This window comes from Paramisgurnus dabryanus, chromosome 18, assembly GCF_030506205.2.
Source record: "Paramisgurnus dabryanus chromosome 18, PD_genome_1.1, whole genome shotgun sequence".
NCBI classification, from domain to species: Eukaryota; Metazoa; Chordata; class Actinopteri; order Cypriniformes; family Cobitidae; genus Paramisgurnus; species Paramisgurnus dabryanus.
The window spans coordinates 23533021-23546142 of record NC_133354.1 but is presented as its reverse complement, the minus strand read 5'-3'; the positions used below and the strand labels follow the sequence as shown (position 1 = coordinate 23546142).

Below are 13122 nucleotides of genomic sequence, written 5' to 3'. Positions count from 1 at the left end.
GCCACCAGCTGGCAACAGGAAGTGACATGTTTACACTGATTATGCAATGTCTGATCTGTCCCAAACTTCACATGATTAATAAGAGTCCTGGACTGAACACATCTACATGTCATTAGTCACTTATGGTTATAGCGCCACCAGCTGGCAACAGGAAGTGACGTGTTTACACTGATTATGCAATGTCCGATCTTTCCCTAACTTCACATGATTAATAAGAGTCCTGGACTGAACACATCTACATGTCAATAGTCACCAGTGTTGGGCAAGTTACTAAAAAATTAGTAATTAGTTACAGTTACTAATTACTTCTTTTAAAAGTAACTGAATTACTCTACCGGTTACTGTATATCAAAAGTAATTAGTTACTTAGAAAAGTAACTTTTAAGTTACTTTTATGTCTGCTTCTTATACTGTAGGAGCCTATTTTGCTTTAGATTCAACCTTTGAATATTTTTGTTAGAAATTATCTTAATATTTAAACTTAGTTTATTTATGTATATCATTTTGACCATTTAGACAAATATTCTGCATGTTTACAAAAATATAAAATGTGTTAAAATTGTGTAGTGTCTCTTTAAAAATTTGGAGACAATTGTGTCAACATGTCAAATTTTCTAAAATAAATTATAATTTTTCTGATTTCATATTTATTTTAATAAGTTAGAAACGTCTCCGCTGTGTCCTGCTGACAGGCACGATGCGTGTGCAGCAGATGAGGCAAATTATGGGTCCTCCGAAGGTTAGACCGTCTCATTTCAGTTCTCTTCGCGAACTTCTGAGCGCCTTGAATGGGCAAGTGCTCACCTTTTATTGCATGCTTAGTAGGGTGCAGCACTTGAATTGGAACACAGCTTGTGAAGCTTGCCACAGGGACTGCGCTCTTTGGTCATATATTGTTTGTTTTCTGTTGGATTTAAATGATACACAGGATTAAAGGAAGATATTTATTCAGAAAACGGAGTAGGCTACGTGGATTGTTTTGTCGGACGAGCACAGAGCGAGTGGATTGTTTTGTCAGATGGACACAGAGCGAGTGGATTTTTTGTTCGGATACGGAGAGACTGAAACTAAAACTAAAAGCGAGCTCACACATACTATGGAGTTTTAACACGGGTGTACACCGCAGTGTGAATATTTTAGTGGAAACAACAATCGCGGATCGTTCTCTTCCATGAAGCCGATGTAAACATCTAAGAATATATGATCATTTCTTAGATTTATTACCTTTGTGGACTACAAATGCAAGTTGATGTCATACTGCGATTGCTTGGTGAAGATAATTTACAAACATGAGACCGGATGGATTATGACTTGCGCACAATTTTTGATTAATATTGATAAGAGTCCTGGACAGAACACATCTACGTGCCAATATTTACATGTAGTCACTCATACACACACACACTCGCTCACTCACTCTCTCTCTCTCTCTCTCATGCTATCTTACACGATGCTACCTCGCTGTCATTTGTAATTAGCAACAGGAAATGTGGCACATTATACTACACTTTTAAATGGTTCACCTATGTTTACATGCTTAAATGCCTATTTACTACTGTTCCCTTTAATTCTTCTCATGCCACGGCGTGGCGGTGTCAGGTGTGCGAGGGCCCTTCTATCACTGCTTGCAGTTTTAATATATATATTAGGTCTGAAGCTCTTTTTCTTTTCTTGGAATCTTCCGTCAAGGGTTTTCGTTGCTTCTTCCCCGGCTCTGCCATTTGCAACAATCGCTAGCCGTGTTTCGCTCGCCTGCCTCTGTGTTGTTTGCCGTAAAGTGATCCTGTTTCTCGCGATATCTGAGACTTTGCGAGACTGAAGGACACTGGGTCAGATACAGCGAACTTGCAAGTGGGGTATTCGTCCTACAGACGGTAGGGGCGGGCGAGAAAGTCTTCATTCGTCAGGTTATTTAACCATAAACTGACTTACGAAGATGATTTATTAACATAAAAATGCTGCCTTGTGTCCCTTTAAAAAAAATTGTTAACGCACGGTGCATGTCATCACGTCCCTTTAGACATTCCGCACTTTTCTATCCTTAATTTGTGAATGGCCTGAAGGTCTGGTAAAGTAATCATTTGTGTAAGGAATCATTGTTACTGCATATGTGTCCATGCTTTAGTATGGTTTGAAAACTGCATTGAGATGCGCGTGTGTGTGCAAGATGACACGGTCCATCTCCGTCTTGCGCGCACTTTTTGAAATGTGCCCTGTTTAGAAATGGCCACTGTGGTAGATTTGCTCTCTTTGGATATTAATCCTCTGGACTGATCATGTGGTCTTTGTTCATGTAATGTTGTGTGGAAATTGAATAATGTTTTAATCCTGGTTCTGTTGTTGATCTGTTGCTGCTGTTTGCACGTTTAAATTAAATAAAATGTTAGTTTTTTTACCGGGTCACTGACAACCGTCAACTTTATTTTTACTCAATGACAATTTAATATTAAAATCTTTCCAGTTAACGGTTAATGCTCGGTTACCAAGCTGAGGCGACCTAAGTTCGAATCCCGGCACGAGGTCCTTTGCCGATCCCATACCCCTCTCTCCATCCTGTCGTTTTCTTAAATGTCTATCAGATAAGGGTAAAATGGTGCAAAAATAACTTGAAAAACAAAACAAAAACAAGCTGTGGTTGTCGGTCTGGAAAATTACTGAAATTTACTGAAATGAACATCTGTAGTTCTGACTAAATGAAAACGTGTGTGTTCAACATAAATCACTTTACTGATGTCTAACCTGTTTAGAGGAAAAAACATCTCTGCTCCAGTATTTAATCCCTTCAGATGTTAAAAAAGTCTTGCTAAAATTAACTTTTGTTTTAGCACAAGCTCTGTCGTGTTCTCTTTTTAACTGGAGACTCCACAGTTTGAGCTTTCATTGTTTTAACAACAGATGATTTTCCACATGCAAGGCTGGAAAAAATTGACATGTTTACATGAAATTTTCCAGATGATTGTTGCTTAATACTTTACAGATTAAACGGCTCCATCTAGATGACGAGTTTAAACAAGCTACAAACTCTTCAGCGTCTCCAGCAGCACACACGTGCTATAGTAGCCGGGTCCTTTTTTGTTTACGGACTCATGTAATCATGCAATAAGTTATATTTCCCAAGAAATCCAAACCGAACGAGCAAATCATAAATCATTACTATAAGCTTACAGTTGTGCATCTTAGTTAAGTAAGGAGATTGAACACTTATTTTTTAAGTATTTACAACAGATTGTTTTAACTGAAAAATATCACGGATTGCATCTTTATTGCATGTTAGGGGAATGCGTGCACACCAAAGCTTTATTACACCCGGGGGACAGATTTATTTCAGCCGACTGCCAGCTTTCTTCAGCTAAGCGCTTTGGTTGCTTTGATGCTTCTGCTTTGTTTATCAGTCGTTGTATGATGCGACGGTTGGTTGTTGTGATATTTGTCCCACCCTTCCTTTACTGTGATTGGACGGCTGTGTGAGAACTGACATTGACGAGCTGATCTTTTCACCCAAAGTTGAATATTTTTCAAACAATTGAAAACATATGCTGAAAGCAGGTGTATAAGCTTTGGTGTGCACGCCCCCTTAAAGGGGACAGAGAATGAAAAATAATTTTTACCTTGTTTGTGTTGAATATTGGTAGTTTACCCGCATTCATGAACATACAAAAAGTGCTAGACATGCTAAACATCTCAGGGGCTGTCCACACGGAGACGCGAATCACTGTATACGCATAAATTTGTTATCGTATTGGCGTTTCATCCACACGGATCCGGCGATTTCAGAGAGTGAAACCGCTATTTTTTGAAACCTGGTCCTAAAGTGGAAAAATCTGAAACCGACACCCTTGCGGTTTCGTCTGTACAGCCAATCCGTATATTTTGTGAAGCGAAAACGTCATCACATCACGTGTCGGAAGCGTCCCACGTAACAGAAACAACAATAACGGCGGATTACGTGATTGTGTTCGTGCTACAGAAGCTACTAAAGCCTACTAGCTTTATTACAGCAAAATCTATTGCGTCTATGCAATTGTGGTGACCAACAAGCGATAATGGACAACACCATACGTTGGCTATGCGCATGCTCAAAGTCTTCTTCTCCGTGTATAGTGTATATCTGTGGCAGAATTACAGCGCCCCATACTGGTCCGGCATATATACTACACCGCTTTCAGTCGGTTTCAGTGGTTTCGTGTTTACGGATTATTTTTTTAGAGCAAGGAAAAAAAATGATCGGATAGGGAATGCACCGGCTTCGTGTGGATATAGCCTCAGTCTCATAGAAATTCCTCTTTTAGAAATGTCAGCCAGAAAACGGCCCAATCTGAAAAACTGATGCTTACGACATCAAAGGAATCTAACTGCCCCTCCACTTTAAAATAATTGGCTACATTTTTTGAGTGGCAGCAAAGTCAGCCAATCAGTAATGAGAATGCAAGTTAAGCCAGTAGGGGGAGCCAAATAGGTGCAAAACCACTTGTTTAAAATCCCCCACTCTAATAGAGCTATCTGAGAGAGGTTTTTAGGAAGCTTCTAAGGCATTACAGACCCAAACAAAATTTTTTTGTCTACATGTCACATCACAAAACAAGAATAAATACCTCGTTCAATCATTCTATGTCACCTGTAACTTTGTGGTCCAAAACTCTGGGACAATCATTTACACTATAAAAGATAATGATCATAAAGATATAGTTAATACATTAGCGTCCAAACCAATGGACAACAAGAATAACTATGAAAATAATTACTATATGTTAATTCTAACCATTAACATTAATTTTACCATTAATCTATGTTTTTGGGACTTGAGACTGTCAACCATTCAACCTGAGACTAAATAAGCCCTTAAAAAAATGACTTTAAACAGAGTAGTTTAGCTCAGTTTAGTCTAGGTGGATTTGGGACAAATCAAAGTGAAATCATGCCCGTTGAATAAAATGTTTGTGTGGGCAGCTGGAAATGGGTTTATGTGTCTGCCGCTTTGTCTAGTTTCCTCTTTCCGGAGCAGGATAAACTTCCACCACCAGTGTTTATGTCCATCCAATCCTCTCCAGAGACCTGACTCTCTCTCATCTCTCAACTGAGCTTTTAAGCTCCTATTGGCACATGCACACCTTTCATGAAAATCATTCACTAACCAATCGGTCCTGGATAACATAGGCATGATTAAAATTGATACATTTTACACTTGTATGTTTAGATAGTCTTTTTATTGTACTTGATGATTACTTTATGATAAGGAATCCAGTGCACTTCACTTGAATGATTATGTGTTTGACAGATGGCGGCCTGGCTGAAATCGCCGTCAACTTCGACAATACCCGGATCATGTACGGTTTCTGCAGCCTGAAGGATCCCACAGCATCCCTGCCACGCTACATCCTCATCAACTGGGTAAGAGATGACTTTACATTCATAAAAGAGATGCTCAACTATCAAAGTAGAGGTCGTGCAACCAAAATTCTAAATTTCAAGCTAAGTGGAAAAATGATGCAACATTCAAACTTTCTAGAAAATAATAAACGTTTATTAGTTAAAAATCAAAAGTTACAGTAATGGCGCTTTTCCATTGCATAGTATCCCACGGTTTGGTTTGGGTCAGCTTTTCCACTGTGTGCAGTACGTAGTACCCAATATTTTTATTTGTACCACCTCGGTCGGGGTTCCAAGCGTCCCGAGCTGATACCAAAACGTGATGTGAAAACACTGATGATCACTGATTGGTCTGAGAGAAGCGTCACTACTATCGTCATCACTATAATATAAAGATTAGCTTTACCTTCATGCTAGGTTGCGCTGTCTCGAGCAAACATGTTGTCATCTGTGCTTTCCCAAACTCCCTTTTAGCGATGAAAACATCCACAGGTTGTGAATCAGGAACACCATAACAGTTTTTTTCCAAACTTGCAGTTTGCAGCAGCACATTCGCGATGTGCACGTCCACATATATTCTTAAATGCAACTTAAATGAAGCTCAGCGGAGCGCGTCAACCGACGCCAAGTGTGTTTGTACAGAAACTGACATGTTAGACAGAGATGGTGATAAACGCGATGTGCAAACATCTATTTGTGGTGGTCAACTTTAAATTTGTGGTGGACTGAGAAATAAATAAATGTATGGGAATGTACAACAATGCTAGTATGATGTCACAGCACAATATAACGACACCCCTATAATCCCGCCCACTTTTAAGTGTTACTAAACTCAATGAAAAAGATAACCAAGCCAAAGTGAGGCGAGCTGACCCGACCTGACCCAAACCAAACTGTGGGGTACAATGCCATGGAAAAGCGCCATTTAAGGACCTTCAATGTTTTATACCCCTAACATTTTGCTGGTATAGGTCCTTAAAGGTAAACAATAGGTTCTTAGGGTATAATATTGTACCCAAACAGGTCAATATTTCAAAGTACCAATAAAGGTACAAAAAGGTACCACCTCAGTGACAAAAAAGGTACAGTATTGTACTTTTTTTTATTCAACTATAAAAAACACTTTAAATTAAAAATAGGTTTTGTACTTGTGATGTTAGGGACAGTGGTCATGTGATGTTCTTGGCTTCATTGCGGTTTGATTTGTAAAGATAAATTGAAACGCAAACATATATAGCTGTGTACTGAGTCAGTAGTTAATCTCACTCAGAACAAAGTAAATATCAAACCAGCCAAAAAACGTGATTTCAGCTTGCCAGATGGTTTATTCAGATGATCCATTTGCAAGTTCATAGTTATTACCAGAGTATTGGATTGCATACAGAATTCAAGCGATTGAAGCACACCGCATTCATTTCAGGAATTGCACACAGTGATAAAATGTACCTTGTAAGTTACTTTGGATAAGAATCTGCTAAATGCGTAAATGTCAGCAGGCATACAGTCCCATATGAAACACAAGTATGCATTCTCTTGATATGTAGGAAAAGCATTCTGCAGCCTCACCTTCAGCCTTTGTTGCTTTGTTTCTTCACACCATTGCATTTAGTTTAAATGATGTGAGTGCATAACATTGAATTGAAGCTGATGAGAGAAATCTGCTTGTTAGTTCAATTGTTAAAGAGTATATTTGTAAGCATGGGCACGCACGTCATGCCCGTCTCCAGCAGAACGCAATTTCCACTTCAGTGGGTGGCCGTGGCTACCTAGGGGTTTAATCTATGACAATTACCTCTTGCAGATTTTATTCAATAGTCTGAATTGTTCTACCGTGTGTAATAAACGCAAGCGTGACGCTTTGTGTTCAGGTTGGTGAAGATGTGCCAGACGCCAGGAAGTGCGCCTGCGCCAGCCACGTTGCCAACATAGCCGAGTTTTTCCAGGTGGGTCTCGCAAAGGTAAAACAAACATCTTTTTCTACCCTTTATCAAATAGGTAATGACCCATTTCAACCCCACATGACCTCACTGGCATTGTCATCATATGTGATGTCGTGATATTAGCTGCTACTGTAGGTTTTTGTGTTGAAATAGAGAACTTATTAAACTTAAAGAAAGCAGACGACTGCTGGCTGGATTCGCGCTTAAGTCGGCAACTCAGCTGCGAATCCGTCCCGAAGTCTGGAAGCTTATATATTAGAGACTTGTGGTGTTACTGTATGTCCATTCATATCTTGCCCCAAAATCAAAAAAGATATTAGAGTCATTGATAATGAAAATGATAAGCAACTCTAAAGGAAAACATGTCAAGATATTATATTCAATGTGCTTAACTCATTCCCCGCCAATATTTTTGGGATTTTTACAAAATTCCTTCTAGGAAAAATTTCTTCTAAAAATATATAAACATACAAATATATCAAACGAAATAACAGACCCTCTGCTTTCGAACAAACAAAACGAGGGAAAAACATTTCATCCTATCTATATTTTTTTCTCTGCTTATAAACTCTTAAATATGGATATTTTTCTTTACAAATACAAATTTTTAGCAAAAAGCTGAAATAATTGCATTTTTGTGAAGGAATTTAGTTTGAGATCAGATTCAGAACGATTATCAAAACATACACAGAGTTTAAAATTATTAAATAACGTTTTTGGCTTCAATTTTTTATAAATTGGGTAAGCGCCATCTAGTGGATACTTGCGGTATTGCAGATTAACATAAATATTGATAACTCGTCAATGGCGGGGAAAGAGTCAATTGTATACATAACACAAATTATTTTTTGCTTTTGGGGTAAACCACGACTCATTTTTCATCCTTGTCCTCTGAGACCAAATAGATTTTTTCCTCAAGTTATATTAAAGTGCACGATCATGTTTCATGCATGCTGTCACAAAGCTTGCAACACAACCATCTCCATCATACTCCATCAGTGTTTGTGTCTGTATAGTATTGATTAATAGCATGCAGCATGAATTCAGTCCTGCATTCCAGGATATAACTGCAAAACCATAAGTGATGTTTGTGGGTCTTCGGGGGTCTCCGGTATGCGTGCGTGTACCTAACAGCTGGTAATATTATTCAGTAGAAGATGTTTTCAGATGACTAACACAGCCCTTTTCTGGGCTATTGTGTCAGAGGTGCCTGTCTGTTTGAGAGCTATGAATGGGGGTCCGCTCGGCTTTTCAAAGCACTCAATCTCTTCAACGCGAGTGCGTGGGCGAGAGATAGAAAGAGAGAGAGAATAAAGGTATTAAGGTAGATGAAACATCCAAGGTCGACGTGAGAGACTGTGCTTTTGGGATTGAAAGGGAGTCTGTTTTATCCAGAACTGATCTAAGTGCAAGTCCATTTACAGTATGAGATGCTCTTTTTTGAATTATTGAAATAACTCGAGGTGGTATTCACATAGCAGTGCTTTCTGGTTTAAATGAAGATGCATTGCTCACTAAAGCTTAGATAGTGGTGCAATTTTAATCTTCAGGCACAATGGAGACTTGAGTTATGTTAAGTAAAATTGCAGTTAAATGAATCATTTTTGCATAGAAGTTATGTTTCGTCTTTTTGTCTCTTCAGGGTGTTGACATCATCATCAATGCCAGCTGTATGGACGACATCGATCCCTCAGCCATCGGACAGAGGCTGACCAATGGGACAGTTCCGGTAGCCAGCCCGGTCCTTAGCCGCCTGCGAATGAAAGACGAGGAGAACGGCGAAAACGTGGTTCGTAATTGCTTACATGCGTATATTTGTGCACATGGGGTACCGGAAAGGGGTCAAATTAAGTTGTCTGTAAAATGGCTCTGTATAAATGTGATGTCTGACACAAGACCACAGCCTTGTTGCTGTTTTTAGACCAAAGTGTTCTTGCGCTGAGAGCCTCTCAAAGCAATTTTTGATACAGAGGAACTGAAACAATTAATGTTGAACAATGTGAATGATTCACATGCTTCTAAAATAATTACGATTCTTCTTGGGGATTTTTTTGTGTGTCTTATCCAAACAACCATTTTGTTTTTTGTGTACTTCACTTTATATTTATATGCTTCGAAGCTTTTATCAGTTGTAGAACCAAGTACACTGTCAAAAATTAAGTTGGTTTAACTTAAAAAAAGTAAGTTACCTGGTTGCCTTGAATTTTAGTTAATTCAACTTTAATTATTTTTTTTAGTTAACTAATATTTTTAAGTTGAAACTCTTAAGTAATCTAACGCAACGAGATAACTTACTTGATTAAATTAGACCAACTCATTTTTTACAGTATAATGTTAGTGGTACCAGATCACAAATCCTGTTTCTAGATCTTTCTGTAAGTTATGTGTGCTCTCTGTCTGGCTTTATAATTAATGGAAGTTAAAAGAAACCGCCCCCATAATGTCCCCCACAACTTGGATCAACATCTCTGGCTGTCCAATTAAATTGGCCTGAACTTTCTCTTCCCCTTTTCCTCCTGGCCGCAGGGCACCACCTACCAGAAGACAAATGCGGAGATCGAGATGAAGAAAATCAATCGAGAGGAGTTCTGGGAACAAGCCAAGGTAGAAATTTGATTCCTTTGGGTTGCTGACGCATAGATGCTCGGTCTGACTCTTAAGGTTGAGAGCATAAACCTCTCTATAAACCGTGTTAGCGCACAATACGACTGTTAAGTTGACATGTGTTTTTGCTTTAACATTAATGGGGAAGTGATGCTTTCACAATGAGATATGGTTGTTTATTATGGCTGTAGTGATAAAATGTTTTAATTCTGCAACATACATGGGGCCAAACATCTTCTATTTCTTCTCATTTGCATTTATTTAAAAATGAATAAGTATTCGTTCCAGATTTAATAGTGTTACAAATCATCAAACATCAATGAAAGCAAGGAAATCTGACCTTCTGTTAACAAGGTCAATGTAACAAATATATGAAAATTTTATCAGTGATTTGAAAACAGTGCAGAGCCTAAGGTCACAAATAGGGTTGCTTAACGATTAATCGCGATTAATCGATAGCAGAATAAAAGTTTACATCATATATGTGTGTGAACTGTGTATAATAATTATGTCTATATAAATATGCACACATGCATGCATAATTATAAGAAAAAAATATATTTATATATTAGGTATTTATATTTATATATAATATAAATTATAAATAAATATACAAATTATATACACATGTAAACATTTCTTAAATATATACATGCATGTGTGTGCATTTATTTATACAAAGTTATTATATACAGTTCACAGATATATATGATGTAAACAAAAACTTTTATTCTGCTATCGATTAATTGCGATTAATCGTTAAGCATCCCTAGTTACAAACAATATTGTACCTCTTAAAGGGACACTCCACTTTTTTTGAAAATATGCTCATTTTCCAGCTCTTTCTTTTTTCTTATTCTATCATTCTTGTTCATTCATGATACTAATGGCCATTTATACAATCTAAAATGCAACCTAAAATCAACCTAAAATACAACTTAAAATCAACCAAAATGACCTATTCAATTAACTTTTGATGTAACGTATAGAATCTTACTGTAAATTGAATAAAAAAAAGCTTATTATTAGCAGACAGTGCATTATATGCATAGTTTATTATAGTTTTATTATGTAAGTTAATATTAGTGTGTTAAATATACGTTAATATTAAGTGTAACAAAGAAACAAATTGGTAGAGCATTACATTTACAATTCAATTAATTCTTAATATTATGACCATAGACTTTATATTCATCTGGAAATACATAACAATAAAGTATAAAAATATTGTTTAATGCATAAACCAGTATAGATGTTACACTGCAAAAAAAAATTATAGTATTTTTGTATGTTTTCAGTAGAAATATCAAGATGTATTTTCTTGATGAGCAAAATGACATAAGAAAATAAGTTTTTAGACAAAACATTTTAAACAAGCAAATATATCTGCTAATGGGGTGTAAACTTAAGTAAACTTAAGATTTAAGATTTATTTGCTTGTTTTAAGCACATATTCACTTAAATTTGATATTTTTGGTCTAAAAACCAGTTTTATTTCTTGGATCATCATGCTAATCAAGAAATGCATCTTAATTTAAGAATTTTTAGATATTTCTACTGAAAACAAGACAAAAATACTATGTAAGAAAGTAATTTTTTGCAGTGATATTTGATAGTTAATATTATGGCTATAAATTAATTTAATGGAGTTTATTTTGATGTGTCTGGATAAAAGCGGGAAGAGGAGATCAGAAAGGAGGAGGAGAGGAAGAAGGCTGCTGAAGAGCGACAGCGTTTTGAAGCAGAAAGGATGGAGCTGGAGAGGAAAGAGCAGGAGGAACGTGAGAAGAGATATCGTGAGAGAGAGAAGCAGATCGAGGAACACAGGTGAGAAACAGACCACAGTGTCACCACAGCTTATCGTCAGCGTTACGCTATTTATATCCCTGCTTTTTTATATGTGTGACTACAGGAAGAAGATGCTGGAGGAAGAGGAGGCCAAAGAGAAAGCCAGGAATCAACTTCTGATTGTAAGAGTGCGTGTGCTTTGCATACAGTAAACCAAGGTTGAACCATGCTTTCAAGATGCGTGATGGTTCACTTGTGGTGAGCGAAAGGTTGCCTTGTTGACTATGATCATTGCGCCCACCAGGAGGATTTGGACCGCATGCTTTAGAAGTTTCTACACAAAAACTTCATTTGTTAACCAAATCAGTGTCAAACAACTCAATACACATCTGTTATAAAAAGGGATAAAAGTTAACATTTCATTTTGTGCTGCCCCCTGCTGGACATTAATGTATGTTGATCTTCTCTGCAGACAGAACCCAGCAATGAAGATCCTGGCGACAAGAAGGAATCAGAGGTTGAGGTGAGGTTCATAACATCACCTAATTTTTCCACTGACTGCTTTCAAATGAAAGATAAACTGAGTCGGTCTGACCCTTCACAGTGTACATGTGGGGCAGATTTGACGGATACAGTATTCCAATGGGGTTTACATATGGGTCAGTGGGAATCCTCTTGCTATTTTGGGACTGTATGCCGCCATCAGTGATGGTAGTGCTGGAAGATATTCAGTGCGAGAAAAAGCTCTGCTTATCTAAAGCTATTATTTGTAACGGCATTACATCCACGACTTAATTTAAAGAGTAAACATGCAAACTTTTTAATCTATAGACATTTGCCATTAAGGGACGCACGCTATTTTCACTTGGACAAGTGTGGTCATAAGTTTGCGTATAACATTTCGCCATTTTATCAAATTTTTAGGGCCATCCAATCAGATTTTATGCTTACAAAAATCTTCTTTTCCCTGTGCTCCTTACTTTACAGGAGGCAGCGGCCATCATTGCCCAAAGGCCTGACAACCCGCGTGAGTACTTTAAACAGAGAGAGAGAGCCCTGGCCAACAGTGTGGACGTCTCACCAGTCACCACCCACAGGACCGGTAAGATCACAAGACAGACACGAGTGAAGCTGTTGTACAGTATGAGGTTGTGGGTACTAAATCCTGAGCCTCTGTTTGTTTTGCTACATGTCTCTCAATATGTCCGTTTATGTGATTTAAACCACACGGCTTAAGAAAAGCCTGAAATCCTACACAGATCATCACTAAAGATTTGTGAGGGTTACAGACAGTTTAGCTTTTGTTTTAAAGCTCCACTGTGTAAATATTTAGCGGCATCTAGTGGTGAGATTGTGAATTGCAACCCACAGCTTAGTCCACAGCTCACCTCTCCCTTTCAAAACGCATAGCAAAGCTACTGTA

At 37.7% G+C, this 13122-nt stretch overlaps 1 protein-coding gene across 6 annotated transcripts in view; it reads left to right on the top strand.

The window, feature by feature from the left end:
* Positions 1-13122, top strand: part of dbn1 (drebrin 1) — a 98069-nt gene that overhangs the window by 69975 nt on the left and 14972 nt on the right. For 3 of the 6 annotated variants that reach the window (XM_065287358.1, XM_065287363.1, XM_065287362.2), the window contains exons 3-10: positions 5276-5388; positions 7236-7325; positions 8950-9096; positions 9834-9911; positions 11587-11738; positions 11824-11887; positions 12172-12222; positions 12687-12801. In XM_065287358.1, the coding sequence (XP_065143430.1) occupies positions 5276-5388; positions 7236-7325; positions 8950-9096; positions 9834-9911; positions 11587-11738; positions 11824-11887; positions 12172-12222; positions 12687-12801 (810 nt within the window). The remainder of the gene's footprint in view (positions 1-5275; positions 5389-7235; positions 7326-8949; positions 9097-9833; positions 9912-11586; positions 11739-11823; positions 11888-12171; positions 12223-12686; positions 12802-13122) is intronic. The other 3 variants (XM_065287360.2, XM_065287361.1, XM_065287359.1) reach the window with 3 other exon arrangements.